At 41.2% G+C, this 25,866-nt stretch overlaps 1 protein-coding gene across 1 annotated transcript in view; it reads right to left on the reverse strand.

Annotated features, from left to right (window-relative positions):
* Positions 1–25,866, reverse strand: part of ZNF276 (zinc finger protein 276) — an 80,352-nt gene that overhangs the window by 33,773 nt on the left and 20,713 nt on the right. The window contains exons 4-10 of the mRNA XM_053699360.1: positions 25,438–25,478; positions 24,844–25,257; positions 24,270–24,311; positions 17,285–17,357; positions 17,062–17,151; positions 16,019–16,129; positions 15,864–15,939 (exon numbers count right to left, since the gene is read on the reverse strand). Coding sequence (XP_053555335.1) covers positions 15,864–15,939; positions 16,019–16,129; positions 17,062–17,151; positions 17,285–17,357; positions 24,270–24,311; positions 24,844–25,257; positions 25,438–25,478 — 847 coding nt within the window. The remainder of the gene's footprint in view (positions 1–15,863; positions 15,940–16,018; positions 16,130–17,061; positions 17,152–17,284; positions 17,358–24,269; positions 24,312–24,843; positions 25,258–25,437; positions 25,479–25,866) is intronic.

A 25,866-nucleotide genomic window follows, 5' to 3' on the forward strand; every position in this document is an offset into this window, starting at 1 on the left:
GCTATGTCTGATATACCCTCACAATGTACAGAAGCCGAAGCAGGAGAGCTTCTATCTGTGGGTGACATTTCTGATTCAGGGAAGGAGTTATTTCAGTCTGACTCTGAAATGACAGCATTTAAATTTAAGCTTGAATACCTCCGCTTGTTGCTCAAGGAGGTTTTAGCAACTCTGGACGACTGTGACACCATTGTAGTCCCAGAAAAATTGTGTAAAATGGACAAATACTTTGCAGTGCCTGTTTACACTGATGTTTTTCCAATCCCTAAGAGGTTTTCAGAAATTATTACGAAGGAATGGGATAGACCAGGTGTACCGTTCTCTCCCCCTCCTGCGTTTAAAAGGATGTTCCCCATAGATGACGCTACACGGGACTCGTGGCAGGCGGTCCCTAAGGTGGAGGGAGCAGTATCTACCCTAGCTAAGCGTACAACTATCCCCGTCAAGGACAGTTGTGCTTTCCTAGATCCAATGGATAAAAAAAATTAGAGGGTATCCTTAAGAAAATCTTTATACAACAAGGTTTTATTCTCCAGCCTCTTGCATGCATTGCCCCAGTCACTGCCGCAGCGGCTTTCTGGTTCGAGTCTCTTGAAGAGGCTCTTCAGGTGGAGACCCCGTTGGATGATATCCTAGACAGGCTTAAAGCTCTTAAGTTAGCCAATTCATTTATTTCTGATGCCATTTTTCATTTAACTAAGCCAACGGCTAAGAATTCAGGTTTTGCCATTCAGGCGCGTAGGGCGCTATGGCTTAAATCCTGGTCAGCTGACGTTACTTCAAAGTCTAAACTTCTCAACATTCCCTTCAAGGGGCAGACCCTATTCGGGCCTGGACTGAAGGAGATCATTTCTGATATTACTGGAGGGAAAGGTCACGCCCTTCCCCAGGATAGGTCCAACAAATTAAGGACCAAATAGACTCATTTTCCTTCCTTTCGGAACTTCAAGAGTGGTGCAGCTTCAACTTCCTCTACTACAAAACAAGAAGGAAATTCTGCCCAGTCCAAGCCAGTCTGGAGACCTAACCAGGCTTGGAGCAAGGGAAAGCAGGCCAAAAAACCTGCTGCTGCCTCTAAGACAGCATGAAGGAGTAGCCCCCGATCCGGGACCGGATCTAGTGGGGGGCAGACTTTCTCTCTTCGCCCAGGATCCCTGGGCCCTGGAGATTGTTTCCCAGGGATATCTTCTGGATTTCAAAGCCTCATCTCCAAAAGGGAGATTTCATCTCTCACAATTATCTGCAAACCAGATAAAGAGAGAGGCATTCTTAAGTTGTGTTCAAGACCTTCTGGTCATGGGAGTGATCCACCCAGTTCCAAGGGAGGAACAGGGGCAAGGATTCTATTCAAATCTGTTTATAGTTCCCAAAAAAGAGGGAACTTTCAGACCAATCTTGGATCTCAAGATCCTAAACAAATTTCTCATGGTCCCATCGTTCAAGATGGAGACTATTCAAACCATCCTACCTTTGATCCAGGAGGGTCAATATATGACTACCGTGGACTTAAAGGATGCTTATCTCCACATTCCGATACACAGAGATCATCATCGGTTTCTCAGGTTTGCCTTCCTAGACAGGCATTACCAGTTTGTGGCTATTCCCTTCGGGTTAGCCACGGCACCAAGAATCTTTACGAAGGTTCTAGGGTCCCTAATGGCGGTTCTAAGGCCACGGGGCATAGCGGTGGCCCCTTACCTAGACGACATTCGGATACAGGCGTTGACTTTTCAAATCGCCAAGTCCCATACGGACATTGTTCTGGCCTTTCTGAGGTCACACGGGTGGAAGGTGAACGAAGAAAAGAGTTCTGTCTCCCCTCTCACAAGAGTTTCCTTCCTAGGAACTCTGATAGATTCAGTAGAAATGAAGATTTTTCTGACAGAGGTCAGGTTGTCAAAGCTTCTAACTTCCTGCCGTGCTCTTTATTCCACTTCTCAGCTGTCAGTGGCTCAGTGTATGGAAGTAATCGGCTTAATGGTAGCGGCAATGGACATAGTTCCGTTTGCCCGCCTACATCTCAGACCACTGCAACTTTGCATGCTCAATCAGTGGAATGGGGATTACACAGATTTGTCCCCTCTGCTAAATCTGGATCAAGAGACCAGAGATTCTCTTCTCTGGTGGTTATCTCGGGTCCATATGTCCAGGGGAATGAGCTTCTGCAGGCCAGAATGGACTATAGTGACGACAGATGCCAGCCTTCTGGGCTGGGGCACAGTCTGGAACTCCCTGAAGGCTCAGGGTTCGTGGACTCAGGAGGAAGCCCTCCTTCCGATAAACATTCTGGAACTAAGAGCGATATTCAATGCTCTTCAGGCTTGGCCTCAGCTAGCTGCGGTCAGGTTCATCAGATTTCAGTCGGACAACATCACGACTGTAGCCTATATCAACCATCAGGGGGGTACAAAGAGCCCTCTGGCGATGTTGGAGGTTTCAAAGATAATTCTATGCGTAGAGGTTCACTCTTGCCATCTCTCAGCTATCCATATCCCAGGAGTAGAGAACTGGGAGGCGGATTTTTCATCCGGGGGAGTGGGAACTCCATCCGGAGGTATTTGCCCAGTTGATTCATCTATGGGGCAAACCAGAACTGGATCTCATGGCATCTTGTCAGAACGCCAAGCTTCCTTGTTACGGGTCCAGGTCCAGGGATCCCAAGGCAGCGCTGATAGATGCTCTAGCAGCGCCTTGCTCCTTCAACCTGGCTTATGTGTTTCCACCGTTTCCTCTGCTCCCTCGTCTGCCAAGATCAAGCAGGAGAGAGCTTCAGTGATTTTGATAGCTCCTGCGTGGCCACGCAGGACTTGGTATGCAGATCTGGTGGACATGTCATCCTTTCCACCATGGACTCTGCCGCTGAGACAGGACCTTCTACTTCAAGGTCCTTTCAAACATCCAAATCTAATTTCTCTGCGTCTGCTTGGACTATCAAAGCGTGGTTTTTCCAAGTCGGTCATTGATACCTTAATTCAGGCTCGAAAGCCTTTCACCAGGAAAATCGATCATAAGATATGGTGTAAATATCTTCATTGGTGTGAATCCAAGGGTTACTCATGGAGTAAAGTCAGGATTCCTAGAATATTATCTTTTCTCCAGGAGGGATTGGAGAAAGGACTGTCTGCTAGTTCCTTAAAGGGACAGATCTCTGCTCTGTCTATTATTTTGCACAAACGTCTGGCTGAGGTTCCAGACGTTCAGGTGTTTTGTCAGGCTTTATTTAGAATTAAGGCTGTGTTTAAACCTGTTGCTCCGCCATGGAGTTTAAATTTAGTTCTTAAGGTTCTTCAAGGGGTTCTGTTTGAACCTCTGCATTCCATAGATATTAAACTTTTATCTTGGAAAATTCTGTGTCTAGTAGCTATCTCCTCGGCTCGAAGAGTTTCGGAGTTATCTGCTTTACAGTGTGATTCCCCTTATCTGATTTTCCATGCAGATAAGGTAGTTTTGCGTACCAAACCTGGGTTTCTTCCTAAGGTAGTATCTAATAAGAACATCAATCAGGAGATTGTTGTTCCTTCATTATGTCCTAATCCTTCCTCAAAGAAGGAACGTCTTTTACACAATCTTGATGTGGTTCGTGCTTTAAAGTTTTATTTACAAGCTACGAAGGATTTTCGTCAAACATCTGCTTTGTTTGTTGTCTACTCTGGACAGAGGAGAGGCCAAAAGGCTTCGGCAACTTCTCTATCTTTTTGGCTAAGAAGTATAATACGCTTAGCTTATGAGACTGCTGGCCAGCAGCCTCCTGAAAGAATTACAGCTCATTCCACTAGAGCGGTAGCTTCCACATGGGCTTTTAAAAATGAGGCCTCTGTTGAACAGATTTGTAAGGCGGCGACTTGGTCTTCGCTTCATACCTTTTCTAAATTCTACAAATTCAATACTTTTGCTTCTTCGGAGGCTATTTTTGGGAGAAAGGTCTTACAGGCAGTGGTGCCTTCCGTTTAAGGGCCTGCCTTGTCCCTCCCTTCATCCGTGTCCTAAAGCTTTGGTATTGGTATCCTACAAGTAATGGATGAACCCGTGGACTGGATACACCTTTACAAGAGAAAACAAAATTTATGCTTACCTGATAAATTTATTTCTCTTGTGGTGTATCCAGTCCATGGCCCGCCCTGTCATTTTTAGGCAGGTGTTTTTTATTTTTAACTACAGTCACCACTGCACCCTATAGTTTCTCCTTTTTTCTTGCTGGTCTTCGGTCGAATGACTGGGGGTGGCAGTTAGGGGAGGAGCTATATAGACAGCTTTGCTGTGTCCTCTTGCAGCTTCCTGTTGAGAAGGAGAATATCCCACAAGTAATGGATGAACCCGTGAACTGGATACACCACAAGAGAAATAAATATATCGGGTAAGCATAAATTTTGTTTTCTTCTGTTAAGTGTGATCAGTCCACGGGTCATCATTACTTCTGGGATATTACTCCTCCCCAACAGGAAGTGCAAGAGGATTCACCCAGCAGAGCTGCATATAGCTCCTCCCCTCTACGTCACTCCCAGTCATTCTCTTGCACCCAACGACTAGATAGGATGTGTGAGAGGACTATGGTGATTATACTTAGTTTTATATCTTCAATCAAAAGTTTGTTATTTTAAAATAGCACCGGAGTGTGTTATTATCTCTCTGGCAGAGTTTGAAGAAGAATCTACCAGAGTTTTTGTTATGATTTTAGCCGGAGTAGTTAAGATCATATTGCTGTTTCTCGGCCATCTGAGGAGAGGTAAACTTCAGATCAGGGGACAGCGAGCAGATGAATCTGCATAGAGGTATGTAGCAGTTTTTATTTTCTGACAATGGAATTGATGAGAAAATCCTGCCATACCGATATAATGTCATGTATGTATACTTTACACTTCAGTATTCTGGGGAATGGTACTTCACTAGAATTACACTGTAAGAAATACATAAAGCTGTTTAATAACTAGAGATTATGTTTAACGTTTTTGCTGGAATGTAAAATCGTTTTCATTTACTGAGGTACTGAGTGAATAAATGTTTGGGCACTATTTTTCCACTTGGCAGTTGCTTAGTCTGTTTTCTGACAGTTTCTGTTCTCCCTCACTGCTGTGTGTGAGGGGGAGGGGCCGTTTTTTTGGCGCTTTTACTGCATCAAATATTTCAGTCAGCAACTCATTGTATTCCCTGCATGATCCGGTTCATCTCTACAGAGCTCAGGGGTCTTCAAAACTTATTTTGAGGGAGGTAATTTCTCTCAGCAGAGCTGTGAGAATTATAGTTTGACTGAGATAAAAAACGTTTATTCTGTAATTTGTTTCCTGCTTTCAGAATTTGTTATCTTTGCTAATGGGATTAAACCTTTGCTAAAGTTGTGTTATTTACAAGGATTGAGGCTATAACTGTTTCAATTTATTAATTTTCAACTGTCATAGATCTTCTGTGCTTCTTAAAGGCACAGTACGTTTTAATATTATTCTAATTGAATTGTATTTCCAAGTTACAAGTTTATTTGCTAGTGTGTTAAACATGTCTGATTCAGAGGATGATACCTGTGTCATTTGTTGCAATGCCAAAGTGGAGCCCAATAGAAATTTATGTACTAACTGTATTGATGCTACTTTAAATAAAAGTCAATCTGTACAAATTGAACAAATTTCACCAAACAACGAGGGGAGAGTTATGCCGACTAACTCGCCTCACGTGTCAGTACCTACATCTCCCGCTCAGAGGGAGGTGCGTGATATTGTAGCGCAGAGTACATCTGGGCGGCCATTACAAATCACATTACAGGATATGGCTACTGTTATGACTGAGGTTTTGGCTAAATTACCAGAGCTAAGAGGTAAGCGTGATCACTCTGGGGTGAGAACAGAGTGCGCTGATAATATTAGGGCCATGTCAGACACTGCGTCACAGGTGGCAGAACATGAGGACGGAGAGCTTCATTCTGTGGGTGACGGTTCTGATCCAAACAGACTGGATTCAGATATTTCAAATTTTAAATTTAAACTGGAAAACCTCCGTGTATTACTAGGGGAGGTGTTAGCGGCTCTGAATGATTGTAACACAGTTGCAATACCAGAGAAAATGTGTAGGTTGGATAAATATTTTGCGGTACCGACGAGTACTGAGGTTTTTCCTATACCTAAGAGACTTACTGAAATTGTTACTAAGGAGTGGGATAGACCCGGTGTGCCGTTCTCACCCCCTCCGATATTTAGAAAAATGTTTCCAATAGACGCCACCACAAGGGACTTATGGCAAACGGTCCCTAAGGTGGAGGGAGCAGTTTCTACCTTAGCTAAGCGTACCACTATCCCGGTGGAGGATAGCTGTGCTTTTTCAGATCCAATGGATAAAAAATTAGAGGGTTACCTTAAGAAAATGTTTGTTCAACAAGGTTTTATATTGCAACCCCTTGCATGCATTGCGCCGATCACGGCTGCAGCGGCATTCTGGATTGAGTCTCTGGAAGAGAACATTGGTTCAGCTACTCTGGACGACATTACGGACAGGCTTAGAGTCCTTAAACTAGCTAATTCATTCATTTCGGAGGCCGTAGTACATCTTACTAAACTTACGGCGAAGAATTCAGGATTCGCCATTCAGGCACGCAGGGCGCTGTGGCTAAAATCCTGGTCAGCTGATGTTACTTCTAAGTCTAAATTGCTTAATATACCTTTCAAAGGGCAGACCTTATTCGGGCCCGGGTTGAAAGAGATTATCGCTGACATTACAGGAGGTAAAGGCCATGCCCTGCCTCAGGACAAAGCCAAAGCCAAGACTAGACAGTCTAATTTTCGTTCCTTTCGTAATTTCAAAGCAGGAGCAGCATCAACTTCCTCTGCACCAAAACAGGAAGGAGCTGTTGCTCGCTACAGACAAGGCTGGAAACCTAAGCAGTCCTGGAACAAGGGCAAGCAGGCCAGGAAACCTGCTGCTGCCCCTAAGACAGCATGAATTGAGGGCCCCCGATCCGGGATCGGATCTAGTGGGGGGCAGACTTCTCTCTTCGCCCAGGCTTGGGCAAGAGATGTTCAGGATCCCTGGGCGCTAGAGATAATATCTCAGGGATACCTTCTGGACTTCAAATACTCTCCTCCAAGAGAGAGATTTCATCTGTCAAGATTGTCAACAATCCAGACAAAGAAAGAGGCGTTTCTACGCTGCGTACAAGAGCTCTTGTTAATGGGAGTAATCCATCCAGTTCCACGATCGGAACAGGGACAGGGGTTTTACTCAAATCTGTTTGTGGTTCCCAAAAAAGAGGGAACTTTCAGACCAATCCTGGACTTAAAGATCCTAAACAAATTCCTAAGAGTTCCATCGTTCAAGATGGAGACTATTCGGACAATTTTACCTATGATCCAAGAGGGTCAGTACATGACCACTGTAGATTTAAAAGATGCTTACCTTCACATACCGATTCACAAAGATCATTACCGGTACCTAAGGTTTGCCTTCCTAGACAGGCATTACCAGTTTGTGGCTCTTCCATTCGGATTGGCTACAGCTCCAAGAATCTTCACAAAGGTTCTGGGTGCTCTTCTGGCGGTACTAAGACCGCGGGGAATCTCGGTAGCTCCATACCTAGACGACATTCTGATACAAGCTTCAAGCTTTCAAACTGCCAAGTCTCATACAGAGTTAGTGCTGGCATTTCTAAGGTCACATGGATGGAAGGTGAACGAAAAGAAAAGTTCACTCGTTCCACTCACAAGAGTTCCCTTCCTGGGGACTCTTATAGATTCTGTAGAAATGAAGATTTACCTGACAGAGGACAGGCTAACAAGACTTCAAAGTGCTTGCCGCACCCTTCATTCCATTCAACACCCGTCAGTGGCTCAATGCATGGAGGTAATCGGCTTAATGGTAGCGGCAATGGACATAGTACCCTTTGCACGCTTACACCTCAGACCACTGCAACTGTGCATGCTAAGTCAGTGGAATGGGGATTACTCAGACTTATCCCCTTCTCTGAATCTGGATCAAGAGACCAGAAATTCTCTTCTATGGTGGCTTTCTCTGCCACATCTGTCCAGGGGGATGCCATTCAGCAGACCAGACTGGACAATTGTAACAACAGACGCCAGCCTTCTAGGTTGGGGTGCCGTCTGGAATTCTCTGAAGGCTCAGGGACAATGGAGTCAGGAGGAGAGTCTCCTGCCAATAAACATTCTGGAATTGAGAGCAGTTCTCAATGCCCTCCTGGCTTGGCCCCAGTTGACAACTCGGGGGTTCATCAGGTTTCAGTCGGACAACATCACGACTGTAGCTTACATCAACCATCAGGGAGGGACAAGAAGCTCCCTAGCTATGATGGAAGTATCAAAGATAATTCGCTGGGCAGAGTCTCACTCTTGCCACCTGTCAGCAATCCACATCCCGGGAGTGGAGAACTGGGAGGCGGATTTCTTAAGTCGTCAGACTTTTCATCCGGGGGAGTGGGAACTTCATCCGGAGGTCTTTGCCCAAATACTTCGACGTTGGGGCAAACCAGAGATAGATCTCATGGCGTCGCGACAGAACGCCAAGCTTCCTCGTTACGGGTCCAGATCCAGCGATCCAGGAGCAGTCCTGATAGATGCTCTGACAGCACCTTGGGACTTCAGGATGGCTTACGTGTTTCCACCCTTCCCGTTACTTCCTCGATTGATTGCCAGAATCAAACAAGAGAGAGCATCAGTGATTCTAATAGCACCTGCGTGGCCACGCAGGACTTGGTATGCAGACCTGGTGGACATGTCATCCTGTCCACCTTGGTCTCTACCTCTGAAACAGGACCTTCTGATACAGGGTCCCTTCAAACATCAAAATCTAACTTCTCTGAAGCTGACTGCTTGGAAATTGAACGCTTGATTTCATCAAGACGTGGGTTTTCTGAGTCAGTTATTGATACCTTAATACAGGCTAGGAAACCTGTTACCAGAAAGATTTACCATAAGATATGGCGTAAATACCTATATTGGTGTGAATCCAAAGGTTACTCTTGGAGTAAGGTTAGGATTCCTAGGATATTGTCTTTTCTACAAGAAGGTTTAGAAAAGGGTTTATCTGCTAGTTCATTAAAGGGACAGATCTCAGCTCTGTCCATTCTGTTACACAAACGTCTGTCAGAAGTTCCTGACGTCCAGGCTTTTTGTCAGGCTTTGGCCAGGATTAAGCCTGTGTTTAAAACTGTTGCTCCACCATGGAGTTTAAACCTTGTTCTTAACGTTTTACAGGGCGTTCCGTTTGAACCCCTTCATTCCATTGATATAAAGTTGTTATCTTGGAAAGTTCTATTTTTAATGGCTATTTCCTCGGCTCGAAGAGTCTCTGAATTATCAGCCTTACATTGTGATTCTCCTTATTTGATTTTTCATTCGGATAAGGTAGTCCTGCGTACTAAACCTGGGTTCTTACCTAAGGTAGTTACTAACAGGAATATCAATCAAGAGATTGTTGTTCCTTCTTTATGCCCAAATCCTTCTTCAAAGAAGGAACGTCTACTGCACAACCTGGATGTAGTCCGTGCTCTAAAATTTTACTTACAGGCAACTAAGGAATTTCGACAAACGTCTTCTCTGTTTGTCATTTACTCTGGGCAGAGGAGAGGTCAAAAAGCTTCCGCTACCTCTCTTTCTTTTTGGCTTCGTAGCATAATTCGTTTAGCTTATGAGACTGCTGGACAGCAGCCTCCTGAAAGAATTACAGCTCATTCTACTAGAGCTGTGGCTTCCACTTGGGCCTTCAAGAATGAGGCCTCTGTTGAACAGATTTGCAAGGCTGCAACATGGTCTTCGCTTCATACTTTTTCCAAATTTTACAAATTTGACACTTTTGCTTCATCGGAGGCTATTTTTGGGAGAAAGGTTCTTCAGGCAGTGGTTCCTTCTGTATAAAGAGCCTGCCTATCCCTCCCGTCATCCGTGTACTTTTGCTTTGGTATTGGTATCCCAGAAGTAATGATGACCCGTGGACTGATCACACTTAACAGAAGAAAACATAATTTATGCTTACCTGATAAATTCCTTTCTTCTGTAGTGTGATCAGTCCACGGCCCGCCCTGTTTTTAAGGCAGGTAAATATTTTTTAATTTATACTCCAGTCACCACTTCACCCTTGGCTTTTCCTTTCTCGTTGGTCCTTGGTCGAATGACTGGGAGTGACGTAGAGGGGAGGAGCTATATGCAGCTCTGCTGGGTGAATCCTCTTGCACTTCCTGTTGGGGAGGAGTAATATCCCAGAAGTAATGATGACCCGTGGACTGATCACACTACAGAAGAAAGGAATTTATCAGGTAAGCATAAATTATGTTTTTTATTTGTGGGGGTTGGTTGGGTGGTGGGTTTTACTGTTAGGGGGTGTTTGTATTTATTTATTTTTACAGGTAAAAGAGCTGATTTCTTTGGGGCAATGCCCCACAAAAGGCCCTTTTAGGGGCCATTGGTAGTTTATTGTAGGCTTTTTTTATTTTGATAGGGCTATTAGATTAGGTGTAATTCTTCTTTTTTTTTTTTTTGGATAATGTGGTTTTTTATTTTTCGTAATTTAGAGTTTGTTTTTTTGTATCTTAGTCATTTGTAAGGTTTAATAGTATATTTTAAAAATTTGGGGTTAGGGTTTTTTAATGTTTAATTTAATTGTAGTTTTCTTTTAATTCTACAGGTAAGTAAATTTATTCGAAGATAGGGATGTTGTAATTTTAATTTAAAGTTAGCTGGTTGTTCGGTTTAGGAGCTAATAGCTTAATTAAGTTTATGGCGATGTGGGGGGCTGACTGTTTAGGGGTTGATAGGTTTAGTTAGTGGTAGTGATGTGGGAGGCCAGAGGTTTAGGGGTTAATACTTTTATTTAGGTTGCGGCGGGGTCGGGGAGCGGCGGGATAGGGGTTAAACATTTTAGTATAGTGGCGGCGTTTCGTGACGGTATAAATAAAGTTTGGAAAAAGCCAAATAGACGCGAGATCGATGACTGCTAGTTAACAGTCCGATGCTCATCGCCCCGTACTTGGTGCACATCTTTTTGCCGGCTTTTTTCATAACTAAGGAGAGTGTATTGAGATACGCGCCCGCGATGTTAGGGGAGCGTATAGGTGTCGGCGAATGCAACAAAGTCGAGGCTTTCAAAAATATCCCCCTTAGACTGAGCTGTGGGTTTCTTTGATTGCTTCCCCTTATTCCAAGACTGATTGGGCTTCCAAGAAGACTTAAACTGCTCCTGCTTGGAAGAGGGAGAGAAAGACTTTTGAAGGAACGAAAATTACTTTGACGTCCTTTGAGTCTCTTCTTGTCTTTTTCTACCCATAATATCAGAAATTATTTCTGCCAGACCAGGTTCGAACAAGATCTTCCCTTTGTAAGGAAGCCCCAAGAAGCTTGGATTTAGAGGGAACATCAGCTGACCAAGATTTTAGCCACAATGCCCTGCGGGCTAGGACAGTGAAGCCAGACATCTTGGCTCCCAGTCTAATAACATGCATGTTAGCATCAGAAATAAAGGAATTGGCTAGTTTGAGAGCCTTAATCCTATCTTGTATCTCTTCTCCAACAGAGTCTCTACTAAAATTGATTCAGACAAGGTGTTGCACCAATAAGATGCTGCACTTGCTACTGTGGCAATACAAACTGCAGGTTGTCATTGAAGACCTTGATGAACATACATCTTCTTCAAATAAGTTTCCAGCTTTTTGTCCATGGGGTCCATAAAAGGGACATTACAAAACATTTATGCAAAGAAAAAATGAGTGTATAGATATATTTATATAGCCCATAAAGTTTTTATTTTTAAAAAATGTATAGTTTTGCTAATTTTTAAAAAACATTGCTCTGATTTTCAGACTCCTAACCAAGCCCCAAAGTTTTAGGAGAATACCGACAGATACCTACTCTAGCTTGCTCCTGTTTGTGTAAAGGGTCTTTTCATATGCAAAAGAAGGGGAGGGGGAGTGTCTTATTTCCCACTTGCATTGGGCTTTCCAACTACCTTTTCAACAGAGCTAAACGGAGAGCTTCTAAGTAAGTTTTTAAAGAGTTTTATACTGGATTTTTATATCAGTATCTGTGCATATTATTCTTTATATTAGTGTCTATAACATGCAGTTATATGAAAATTGGTGTATACTGTCCCTTTAAAGGAGCAGCTATCCTCTATACGGATTGTATTTCTCTTAGCCAGAGTAGAAATAGCTTCTACTTTAAGCACCGTGTGCCAAGAATCTTTAATGGAATCAGCAAAAGGAAACATCTTTTTAAATACGGGAGACGGGGAGAAAGGAATCCCTGGCTTCTCCCATTCCTGTGAAATAATGCCTGTCACACGGTCTGGGACAGGAAAAACTTCCACAGAGGAAGGATTATCATAGTATTTATTAAGTTTACTAGACTTCTAAGGGTTGACAACGACAGAAGTATTGGAGTCGTCCAAAGTAGCCAATACCACCTTTAAAGGGACAGTCAACACCAGAATTGTTGTTTAAAAAGAAAGATAATCCCTTTATTACCCATTCCCCAGTTTTGCATAACCAACACAGTTATAATAATACACATTTTACCTCTGTAATTACCTTGTATCTAATCTTCTGCTGACTGTCCCCTTATTTCAGTTATTTTGACAGACCTGCATTTTAGCCAATCAGTGCTCACTCTTAGGTTACTTCACATGCATGAGCTCAATGTTATCTATATGAAACACATAAATTAATGCTCTCTAGTGGTCAAAATGCATTCAGATTAGAGGCAGTCTTCAAGGTCTAAGAAATTAGCATAAGAACCTCCTAGGTTTAGCTTTCAACTAAGAATGCCAAGAGAACAAAGCAAAATTGGTGGTAAAAGTAAATTGGGAAGTTGTTTAAAACTACATGCCCTATTTAAATCATGAAAGTTCTCTTTGGACTTGACTGTCCCTTTAACAGTACACAAAGATGTTCAAGCTTAAAAGGGACAATGAACCCAATTTTTTTTCTTTCATGATTCAGATAGAGCATGCAATTTTAAGCAACTTTCTAGTTTACTCCTATTATCAATTTTGTCTTCGTTCACTTGCTATCTTTATTTGAAAAAGAAGGCATCTACGCTTTTTTTGGTTCAGTACTCTGGATAGCACTTTTTTATTGGTGGATGAATTTATTCACCAATCAGCAAGAACAACCCAGGTTGTTTACCAAAAATGGGCCGGCAGCTAAACTTATATTCTTGCATTTCAAATAAAAATACCAGGAGAATGAAAAAAAATTGATAATAGGAGTAAATTAGAAAATTGCTTAAAATTTCATGCTCTATCTGAATCACAAAATAAATAATTTGGGTTCAGTGTCCCTTTAAATCTGAAGTTTACGTCTTCAGTATCAGATGAAGGAATAATACTGTACGAATCTAAGATTTCACCCTCAGAGGCTACCAGCGTATCCTCCTCATCAGACTTATGAGGGAGGGCAACCTGCGTAGCAGTAGGTGGAACGGAAATTTTACTATCTGAATGTCTAATTTTCCTCTTGCATTTTCCCAGAAAAGGAAAAGCAAATAATGCCGCAGATATCACAGAAGATACCTGTGCAGCAAAATGTGCAGGCAAAAAAACTCCTCCAGGAGGCTGAGAGGAACTGCAGGGCACTGTATGTGATGCCATAGAGGCTTGGGACGTTTGAGGAGAAAGCTGTGGCATTCCATGAACAGCATCACCCTGAGAGACATTGGGCTCAGAGGGCAACAATTTATCTTTAAATTTAAGGGTTCTAGCAAAGCCTGCAGCACAGAATTCCATAGGCAAAACAATTTGTGCCTCTAGGCATAACAAGCATTTGTTAAAAAAAAAAAAAAAAACACAGAGTCTTGGTCCATGGCCATAATACTAAAAAAATTCTCCAAATTGTAGAAATTTTTTAAATATACTGTCACTTTAAGAATTTTTAATGCCACAATTTGGCTGCCAGAAGTCTCTAAAACGATTGTATAGTAGATCGACACAAATTAAATGACGCTGCTCCGCGAATATCCGAAAGCAGAGAGAAGTCACATGACCGGCAGATAGAGGAAACTATGCAGTAAGTAAAAGGCACGCGTTTCCCTCTACCTACAACACTGGAGCGCAATTTACACAAACACTCAAGCAGTCTGTCAGTTAGCCTGTTCTAGCTAAGCAAGCAAAGAAAACCAGCTGCCATATTTTAAGTTTATACATAAATCCCTGTATAAAACATAAGCCACACACATACTAATAACGTATTTCAACAAATTAGCCCAAAGAGGAAAGACGTCCCAATAAAGGGAAGATTAACCCCTAGTCTCAACATACATAATGTGCCTGCCCACTGCCAAAGAAAATCCTGTATAAAGGATTTTAAAAACGTCCCCACATCTACTGCATATGACATTCTTCTGAAGTGCAAGTCTCCAAGACCTAAAAGACAAAAGCGCTTACCTGCAGTCTAGCTGTCCAACAGGAAGACAGCTTACAAGGCATGAAAGGACACATACTTCTTACAGAGACCTGTAGAAAAAAAAAAAAAAAAAAAAGAACAGAGTAACCAACTCTGGCTTTCTGTACCATAGGCAGCAATGTGTTAGGAAACAAAGCAAGGACCACCTCACAAATTCCTAACTGCTTAAAAGCCACCACTACTCCACTGAAGAGATTGACGTGGACTCCACTAAACCCAAATCCTTGTTTGCAGGGAAAAGTACCAGAAAGGGGAATTCATTTCTTCAGACACCAAACTTCACCTCCTCCATTGACAGAGGCAAAGAGAATGACTGGGGATTATGGGTAGGGGAGTGGCACTTAACAGCTTTGCTGTGGTGCTCTTTGCCTCCTCCTGCTGGCCAGGAGTGATATTCCCACTAGTAATTGAATGACGTCATGGACTCTCCATATCTTATGAAATAAATACTGTAAGATTGTAATATAAAATGCTGAATTGGGCATTATTAAAATAAAAACAACTGTGTAATATAGTTTCATTACATATTCTCCCCCCTTTACATGTAATTTTGAACTGGAAATGCATTTAGCAGACTTCACAAGCCTAAGATGGATACATACATACAGAAAGTGAAGCGCTCTACCAGGAACGAACAACCGCTCAATTGCTTGTTCTATGGCAAGTTACCACATAGGAGCATCCTTTTGTTTAGCCCTATTGTGCTTTTCACAGAGAACTTTCTAGGCGTAAATCAGTCTGATCCCGCCTAACAAGGTCAGTCCAGTCCCGATATACCAGGCAATCCCTCTCTGAACAGGAACATGGTAACCCCAAATGATTGTTTCGGCCTTCGTTTCCACCATCACCCTTAGGAAGACTTGCCCAGGGTCATATTGCAAATACAAAGAAAGGGAAGCGCTCTCAAGAACAAACAGCTCAATAACCTGTTCTATGGCGATTTACCACCTGGGAGCAGTCCCTTTTAGCCCAATTGTGCTTTTCTCAGAGAAGAACTTTCCTGATGTATATCAATCTGATCTCCATGCCCAATGTGCATAGAAGAATATGGCTGCACCTCACTAAGAAGGCCCAAACAATAGCCTAGGGTTGCGATGTTCCTTGTTCAGAGAAGGGTTGCCTGTTATTTTGGGACTGGACTAACCTTGTTCTGGTTCGGCGGGATCAGACTGATACTTCAGGAGAGTTCTTCTCTGTGAAAAGCACAATTGGGTACAATGTTCCTTTATGTTAAAGGCTGTTCCTGTCCTAACAGCTACAGCAAGAGTGCATTAGGCATTACAGACCAGGATATACATTTGCCAGCTAATATTTATCTAATGCTGGACAATAATATTGAATCAGCCATCTGTAAGCAAAAGAAATTAAGATCCTGTTCTATTAACAGCCCCCAAATTGTCATTTGATAACCCTGCTCTACAGGACGTACGTTTCTTTGATAGGGAGACTGTACTTCTAATAAGACTGACATTTCCCTATTTACCTTCATACCATCAGCTCCTCTGTATACAGCCGTACAGCCAGGATAATGACACTTGTATATGGTAGGCAGCTCCCCACTGAAAAAAGACACATTTTGTAAGTAGCAGTTCAGGCCCTCCCCTTCTCTAATTATTTTTAAATGCGTAACTCACACACCGGTCACCAGTAAGCTTCTTCTTCCAACCTGGTTTGGGACCTGGCTTTTTTCTTTCTCCGGGCTCTTTTGGCTTCCTGGATCGCCTTGGTCCTCTCTTTTTCTGAGCAGGTCTAAAAGAGAAAAGCTATGTACACTGAGAGTGTTTTCAATAAAGTATACCTAGATCAGATACATGGTGACCTAGTTTATTTTTAAAGAGCATTTGTTACGCAGTGTTTTTTCACTAAGTTATCAGTTTTCCCCCCTTTTCCTACCAATAGGCTTACTTAAACCAGTAAATACAGTAGATTTGCATAATTAACAAATGCATTATAACAAGACAATGCAATGAGAAGATTTTTTTTTCGGACAAATTTCAAAGTTATGATCACAAATGCATATACGCATTATGTGAATTCTTGCACATGCTCAGTAGGAGCTGGTGACTCAAAAAGTATAAATATAAAAAGACTGTGCACATTTTGTTAATAGAAGTAAATTGGAAAGTTGTTTAAAATTGCTGCTCTGTCTGAATCATAAAAGTTTAATTTTGGCTTGAGTGTCCCTTTCAATAAACAGTAAGCGTAGTAATAACAAGATTTTTCTGCAGTCTTGCAATTAAAGTGATGATAAATCCTAGCATTTGCCAATGTAACAAATAAAGGGGACTTTTAGTCATGAAGTATAAAATACTGAAAGTTGAAAAGTTCCTTTATTTGTCTGCACAGTTCGCCACTCTAAGTGCCTCAGGCCGCCCGCAGCAGAAAGCTATTTTTCAATAAGCCAATAGCTGTGCGGCCCAGCTGGCATTATGCCGAATAGCTAGCATGCTATTGGCTAATATCACCTCATTGACAAAGTAGCATTCTGCTGTGGGCTGCCTGAGGCGATCAGTGCAGCAAACAAATAAAGGAACTTTCAGCATGAAGTATTTTATACTTCATGACTGAAAGTACCCTTTATTTGTTGCCCTGGTAAATCCTAGGGTTTAACAAACACTAGGATTTACCATCACTTTAATGAACACTTTTAAATGGGGGGAAAGTTGAATTCAGCAATTTACTTTTCTTCTGCCTTTTCTTGATAGAGTTCATTCAGGTCCTCAGAGAATGGATGATCTCGCGAGTCCTCTTCCTCATTACTGGGAAAGTCTCTGTGAGCGAGTAATTTAATTAGGTCATTATGCAATAAAAAAAAATAAAAAAAACATTTCTTCTACATAACATGAATATTTGTGACATTCGGCTAAAATATCAGCAGTAATACAGTTATGTTAAGGCCCTCACCTGTCTGAAAGATCTGTACTTTCATCTTTTGTCATTTCATTAGAATCAAGACAATGGCTTCTGCAGTCTTGCCCTACACACAAAAAAAAAGTAAAGAATTTGCCTTTTACATATAAAAATACAGATTTACAGTCTTATTGCACGTTTTCTAATTTATACAATGGTCCCTATAGGGAAACAATAAGGAGGCGCTATATTGTGTGAACAGCAACAAAACTCTGTGAAATGGACTAAGAAGAAATATACTCACAAGAGTAACAGCACAACAATGTGCTGGTAGACGCAGTCTGGATAATTAGCAGCAGTCCAGACACAGATCACCCGACTACTGCAAGGCACTTTAAGCAGCAATACAAGTACGCCGATCCTCCAGCTCATGTCACAGGGCTCCCTAGCATATAGATCCTACTAGGACCAAGATGCTGTGACTCCGGCAGTGATTAGCAGCAATTCAGTGTGTAAAAAGTTAAAACCAAAGTTTAATTAAAAACAAATCAACAGAAGACTGGGGCATCTATGAAGAAAGGACCCATGCTTTTACTCTTGTGAGTATATTTCTCCTTAGTCCATCTCACACTGAGTTTTGCTGCTGTTCACATGATGTGGCACCTCCTTACTGTTTCCCTATAGGAGTTGTTGCATGGAGTTCATTAGTTCATTTACATAGATGGGGTGCCAATCAAGCGTGTGGACTTTATTATATTTATATATATATATATATTTTATTTATTTTTATTTATTTATTTTTTCCCGGAGCACTATATGGCAGCAATTTTGCAAAGAATGTCATCTATTTGCAAGCTCATTAGATAACAGCACTATTTCCTGCTATGTAGTGCTCGAGCCACCTACCCAGGTATCTGTTCAGCAGAGAATATCATGGGAATGAAGCAAATTGGAAACTTTAAAAAAAAAAAATTGTATGCTCTGTCTGAAAATCAAAAAGAAAATTTTTGGGTTTCATATCCTTTTAAGTATAGAAACTTTCAATATAGGTATGGATGCCATGGGCAAAATCAGCAGTTTCAAATATCAAAACAAAAAGGTGCAAGCTATTTGTAAATCATTTTAAAGTGATTGTAAATCCACACGTTAAACGCTAGGATTTACCATCACTAAAAATCAAGGGGAGTTCAAGTCATCAGATCTAAAAAATAAAGGGTGCTAAACTCACCCTTTCTTAAACTCAGCCAAAGCACATCTGTCTTCTACCAATGAGGTTCTGCTTGCACCTCTAAACCAATAGCTGTGCGTGCATGCAGAAACCTGTCAGTTGATATGCACGGCTATTGGTTTAGAGGTACAAACGTCACCTTATTTTTTAGATCTGATAAAACTTAAACTCCCCTTGATTTTAGTGATGGTAAATCATAGCGTTTGTTTAACGCTTGGATTTACTATCACTTTAATATACTCAGCTGGTAAAATATATCAATAGGAACAAATTAAAGTAGAAAGCATTTTAGGGTACACTGTCCCTTTAATGAAAACCAAACAAAAGCTATAACCTTAATAGGTGACTCATCCCCTTTTTTTCAGTCCTCTCTGGCCAGAGTGGCCAGTTGCCCATTGCTCTCTAAGCTCTGCTATATGAACCTGGCTTCCACAACAATAAAACAAATTATATATGCACTTGGGAGTGAATGATTATTTCTTATATACTGGGTGATCAGTATGTGCATTGATTTTGTTTGTTGCTGCCCATCACTTAAAGGGACACTCAATCAAAATTAAACTTTCATTATTCAGATAGAGCATGCCATATTAAACAACTTTCCAATTTACTTCCATTAACAAAATGTGCACAGTCTTTTTATATTTAAACTTTTTGAGTCACCAGCTCCTACTGAGCATGTGCAAGAATAAGTGTGTATGCATTTGTGAATGGCTGATGGCTGTCACATGGTACATGTATGCATTTGTGATTGGCTGATGGCTGTTACATGGTACAGGGGGAGTGGAAAAAGACATAACTTTTAAAAAAAAAATCTACTACTCATTTGAAGTTCAGACTAAGTGCTATTGCATTGTCTTGTTATCTTCTATTTGCCGATTATGCAAATCTACTGTGTTGACTGGTCCTTTAACACATTTTTGTGGGCATTATTCTTGGGTGTGTTCTTCTTGGCTTGTGTACGGAATCACGTTTGAACTATTTTACACGTCAGTACAGTGCATCCATTTTTGCGGCATCACAAACAAATCCTTGTTTTTCCCTCCACCAGTGTGTAGCTGTTGCATCATATTGAGCACATTTTTGTTCGTACATACAGTTTGGTGTCACGGATGTTTGTTAATTTGCACACACAAATATGCAATAATATTTTATGTTTGTTTAGGATAATGGTAAGATCTAATTCTTTTGTAGCATTTATTCTACCACAAAGCAGATACAATTAATCACTGGGAACACATTAAAGGAGAAAAATATATATTATTTGCTGGCATGTATTAATTTAAAAGACCAGTAAATACAGTAGATTTGCATAATAAACAAATGCATGATAAAAAGACAATGCAATAGCACTTAGTCTGAACTTCAAATGAGTAGTAATTTTTTTTTCTGACAAGTTTCAGTTATGTCTATTTCCCCTCCTCCTGTATCATGTGACAGCCATCAGCCAATCACAAATGAATATACATATATTCTGTGAATTCTTGGACATGCTCAGTAGGAGCTAATGATTCAAGTGTAAATATAAGACGACTGCACACATTTTGTTAATGGTAGTAAACTGGAAGGTTGTTTAAAACTGCATGCTCTGATTCATGAAAGTTTAAATTTTGACTTGAGTGTCCCTTTAAGAAATAGCTCATTTGCCTTTATTTTGTCCTGTAAAACCGCCACCGATACTGAAACCTTCAGTACTATAACATTGGGTAAAGAAAAGCTAAGTAAACAAGAAGCAGCAGCAGGGGAAGGGAAAGAGGCACTAACGTTCATTTTTCAATTGGTTGAAGTATTGGGGTTTTTGTATACAGATATAAAATAAGGAGGCCTTTGTGTAGTCTGCTATCCCTGAAAGCTCAGCACATCTAAATGGGTGGTTTCCTTGACCAAAAAACAGATCTTTCATATACAAAAATAAACCTGTTGTATTCATATAAATAAGTTATATTCTGCAGCTGGTAAACAATTTCACTGTCCCTTGTGTCCTAAGTGACCATATTTTATTTTTTTAGGGTAACAATATTCTATATGAAGGATTTTAATGAATTTCAGTTAGTGAGAGCTACTAGGATAAGCCAAAACAAAGAAACAGATATTATTACCATCATTTTCTAATAAAAAGGAAATTTATTCTTACCTGATAAATTATTTTTTTTTACGATATGACGAGTCCACAGATTTCATCCTTACTTATTGGATTACGCCTCCTGGTCAGCAGGAAGTGGCAAAGAGCACCACAGCAGAGCTGTATATATAGCTCCTCCCTCCCATTCCAGTCATTCGACCGAAGTTAGGAAGAGAAAGGAAAAGCCAAAGGTGCAGAGGTGACTGAAGTTTAACAAAAATAAGTATATACCGTCTTAGAAATGACAGGGTGGGCCGTGGACTCGTCATATCTTAAAAAAAAAAAAATTATCAGGTAAGAATACATTTCCTTTTCTTTTACAAGATATGACGAGTCCACGGATTTCATCCTTACTTATGGGATACAATACCAAAGCTATAGGACACGGATGAAAGGGAGGGACAAGACAGGAACCTAAACGGAAGGCACCACTGCTTGAAGAACCTTTCTCCCAAAAATAGCCTCAGATGAAGCAAAAGTATCAAATTTGTAAAAAAAGTTGAAGAGACAACCAAATTGCAGCCTTGCAAATCTGTTCAACAGAAGCATTGTTTTTAAATGCCCATGAAGAAGCCACAGCCCTAGTGGAATGAGCCGTAATTCTTTCAGGAGGCCGCTGGCCAGCAGTCTCACTTTCTGGCCCCTACCCTTTCCAGAATAAACAATAAATAAAGAGGATGATTGACAAAATTCTTTAGTCGCCTGTAAGTAAAACTTCAGGGCACGGACCACGTCCAAGTTATGCAACAAACGCTCCTTCTTAGAAGAAGGATTAGGACACAAGGAAGGAACAACAATTTCCTGATTAATATTCTTATTAGAAACAACCTTAGGAAGAAAACCAGGTTTAGTACGTAAAACCACCTTATCAGAATGGAAAATAAGATAAGAAGATTCACATTGTAACGCTGAAAGCTCAGAAACTCTACAAGCAAAAGAAATAGCAACAAAAAATAAAACCTTCCAAGATGATAACTTAATATCTATGGAATGCATGGGTTCAAACGGAACCCCTTGAAGAACATTAAGAACTAAATTCAAACTCCAGGGTAGAGCAATTGGTCTAAACACAGGCTTGATTCTAGTCAGAGCCTGACAAAAAGACTGAATGTCTGGAACATCTGCCAAACGCTTGTGTAATAAAAATTGACAAAGCAGAAATTTGTCCCTTTAAGGAACTTGCTGACAACCCTTTCTCCAATCCTTCTTGGAGAAAAGATAAAATCCTGGGAATCCTAACTCTACTCCATGAGTAGCTCTTGGATTCGCACCAATAAAGATATATACGCCATATCTTATAGTAGATCTTTCTAGTGACAGGCTTACGTGCCTGAATCAAAGTATCGATGACCGAATCAGAGAACTCACGCTTAGATAAAATCAAGCGTTCAATCTCCAAGCAGTCAGCTGCAGAGAAATTAAATTCGGAAGATGGAAGGGTCCCTGAATGAGAAGGTCCTGCCTCAATGGAAGCTTCCACGGCGGCAGAGAGGACATGTCCACCAGATCGGCATACCAAATCCTGCGGGGCCACGCAGGCGCAATTAGAATTACCAAAGCCCTCTCCTGTTTGACCCATGCAATCACCCGGGGAACGAGAGCAAAACGGTGGAAACACATAAGCTAGGTTGAACGACCAAGGCATCTATCAGTTCGGCCTGAGGATCCCTTGACCTGGATCCGTATCTTGGGAGCATGGCATTCTGACGAGACGACATCAGATTCAATTCCGGTCTGCCCCATCTGAGAATCAGGGTGTCAAAGACCTCCGGATGGAGTTCCCACTCCCCCGGATGAAACGTCTGTCTGCTTAAAAAGTCCGCTTCCCAGTTGTCCACTCCTGGGATGTAGATTGCTGACAGATAACTAGAGTGAGCTTCCGCCCACCGAATTATCTTGGATACTTCTGTCATCGCTAAGGAACTCCTCGTTCCTCCCTGATGATTGATGTAAGCTACAGTCGTGATGTTGTCCGACTGAAATCGGATGAATTTGGCCGAAGCCAACTGAGGCCAAGCCTGAAGCGTATTGAATATTGCTCTCAATTCTAGAATATTGATTGGAAGTAGAGACTCCGACCGAGTCCACACCCGCTGAGCCTTCAGGGAATTCCAGACCGCACCCCAGCCTAATAGACTGGCGTCCGTTGTCACTATCACCCAAGAGAGTCTGCGGAAGCACGTCCCTTGGGACAGATGATCCGGCGACAACCACCAAAGAAGAGAGTCTCTTGTCTCCTGATCCAGACTTATCTGAGGAGACAAATTTGCATAATCTCCATTCCACTGTCCGAGCATGCACAGTTGTAGCTGTCTGAGATGAAATCGAGCAAACGGAATGATGTCCATTGCCGCCACCATCAATCCAATCACCTCCATGCACTGAGCCACTGATGGTCGAGGATTGGACATGTATTCATGACACAGTTCTCCACACTGAAGATGTTTCTTTACACTACCTTCAACCACTCTGTGGGAACCAGCAAGATCTTAGATAATGTTTGCTAAAATCATCAACATCAGGGCAGAAAATAAAGATGTCTCCACTCCTCTTGGGAAGTTATTGACTGACGATTTCTCCCTGAGAAAAATAGTACTCACTGGCACCATTTTAAAATAAAAAACTTCTTGATTGAAGAATCTAAACTAACACCTCACTTTACCTCTTCCTATCACTAACACAGGCAAAAGAGAATGACTGGAGTGGGAGGGGAGGGAGGAGCTATATATACAGCTCTGCAGTGGTTCTCTTTGCCACTTCCTGCTGACCAGGAGGCGTAATCCCATAAGGATGAAATCCGTGGACTCGTCATATCTTTTTAAAGAAAACTATTTCTCAGTTTTCAAAAGTATCATGCAAGCTTCCTTTTCTTTACTGCTTTTTTTTTTTTTTTTTTTTTTTTTTTGGGCAGAGAGAGATGAGTCTTATAAGGACCTCAGAGGGAGGATTTCAGGTTTTGGGTCTATGTCCAATCCCCTTTAAAAATAAACAAACCTTTACTGGGGACTGGGAGTACTACTTAGGGAAACAACCAAGATATTAAATTTATGGTATCAGTTAATTTGTGAAATGCACACAAAAAAAAAATATATATATACACCTTGTGTAAATAAGCACTGTATTGCAAAATATCGAAGTAAAAAATGTTTTAAAAAGCATTTTAAAAAAATCCTCTCTTTATTAGCACAATGTGCAGAGTTTTTCAAATCAGGAATAAAGCACCTAATGTGTTTTTCATATTCCCTTTGAGGACAATCGGGGCACAGCTCAAAAAAAAATCACTGTGTACTTAAAGTACAGAATTTGAGCTTAACCTTTTGTTTCAAATAGAAATTAGGAGCATAACATATATTTTTCATTGCCTAATTGATGCGTTCACTTCTACATGAAAGTGGTGCCAATAGTAACCTTTTAATGTCAGTGATAAAATAAAATGTAGACTTTTTCTCAGATTGAATTTTTTTTTCTATCTGTATCCTCCTCTGCCCTTCACAGTTGTTAGCCTCAGTCTGTATGAATAGATTACATGCCAAAAAATTGAAATGCTGTTTCTAAAACTCATTTATGTCCAGAATTTAAGCCTGATTTCTATCCATTTATAATGTGAATTGGCTGTATAGCAATTCATATGTAATCAGTGACATAGTTATCATTTGGATGCCAATGATTAGATTTGTTCACTACCTTACCATTTACAGCAGCTCCACTCAACAGCGGCTCTCTGCAGTCAACTGCAAAAAAACACAACGGAAATAATATGTTAAATCAGGGACGGCCAAAAGGCAGCACACATGCCACATGTGACCCTCTGCACTAATTTTAGTGGCCCTCAAGAAAAAAAGAATTAAAGCATGTTTCCGATAATTTTGTGGCCCTAGGAAAGAGGAACTAAAATAGGTGGTTTGGGAAATTCTGGTGGGTGGGAAAACAAGTTGGCCACGCCTCAAAAGGAGTCCTTTAGAGGGGAGAACAACAGAGGGTATCCTGCAACTTTACTTAAACTTGGCCCTATGCCGCTGGGTATTTTTAGGAAATAGATTCTTATTTGTGCATTTAATAGCGATAATTTAAATATGTGGCCTACAAAGTTTATAAAATATTTATCTATGGCCCCACGTGTGTTAGGAAATTGGCTATCACCGAGTAAGAACTGTGTGCTTATCAATTTGCCATCTCTACTTGTTGCTCCTCATAGGAAACATTTAGAGCAGTGCAATAAGCAGCATTACAACCAAGAGACAGAAGAGCCTATATATATCTTACCATATGCAATGTGTGATGTTGAATACATAGAGGCTTCTGCGTCCATAGGTAGTGCAGGTGATTTGCTCTGTACACGATCCTCTGTATCAGAAAGTGATGGAGTGCTGCTTATCTTGCCTTGGATCCTGGACCGAGTGGGAGCTTTTGCTTCCTCTGCGTTGATGCCAGGAGGTGCACTAGGATTATGTGGCATAGACTTATCCTTCGTTGTTTGGTTAGATGATGTACTGGAGTCTGGATCCATTTCCATCACATAATCATGTCCACCTCCACAACCCCATACTGCTTTGACAATGCCAAAGTATTGCTTGGATAGTACCTGTTGTAGGTTAGGTACAGTTGAGCAGATTCCTGCATGATTGTGTGTCCAGCTCATCAGGCTGTGCAGGGACTCTGGGCTTGAAACGATCAGATCTGTAAGTGAATACAGACTAAATTAAAGAGGTCAAGCTATTGTTGTTGAATCTGCCAACATTAACAATGCCCACCTGACCATACATGTCCATAGGTCCATGAAACAACATCCCATATATATATTATTCATCAACAGAAATATACATAATCAAAATATAGTGGTAAAGCAGTTTCTCTTACCTGAAGAAGATTCTGTGGTATCATCTGCAGCTTGCATTTTTCTGGGGGGAGAAAAAAGAAACAAAACAAATAAACTTTACCTTCTGTAGTGACAGTCTGGAAGAAATGTTTTTATATTAAAGACTTTGACTCTCCTAATGAGACTCATAAGTGCTGCTCAAAAGCCGCAAGCATTGCAGCTCTCAAGCTGAACACAACCAGTCATAGGCAAGGTCATACAACTGCCACTGCAAATTGGCTCACCAACTGCTTCCTGCTTCCAACCAATTCTTTGCAGCTCCTAAATGGGACTTCATCTATGTGTTTAACCCATCTGTGGGGGTTAAACACAGAGTTCTAAGGTGGGTCATGCAAAAATGACATGCTACAACTTAATAATTTGTGCTGCACCGACTCCTTAATTATCTAAACTAAAAATAATTTTCAGGA

Source organism: Bombina bombina, chromosome 1 (genome assembly GCF_027579735.1).
Source record: "Bombina bombina isolate aBomBom1 chromosome 1, aBomBom1.pri, whole genome shotgun sequence".
Classification (NCBI taxonomy): Eukaryota; Metazoa; Chordata; class Amphibia; order Anura; family Bombinatoridae; genus Bombina; species Bombina bombina.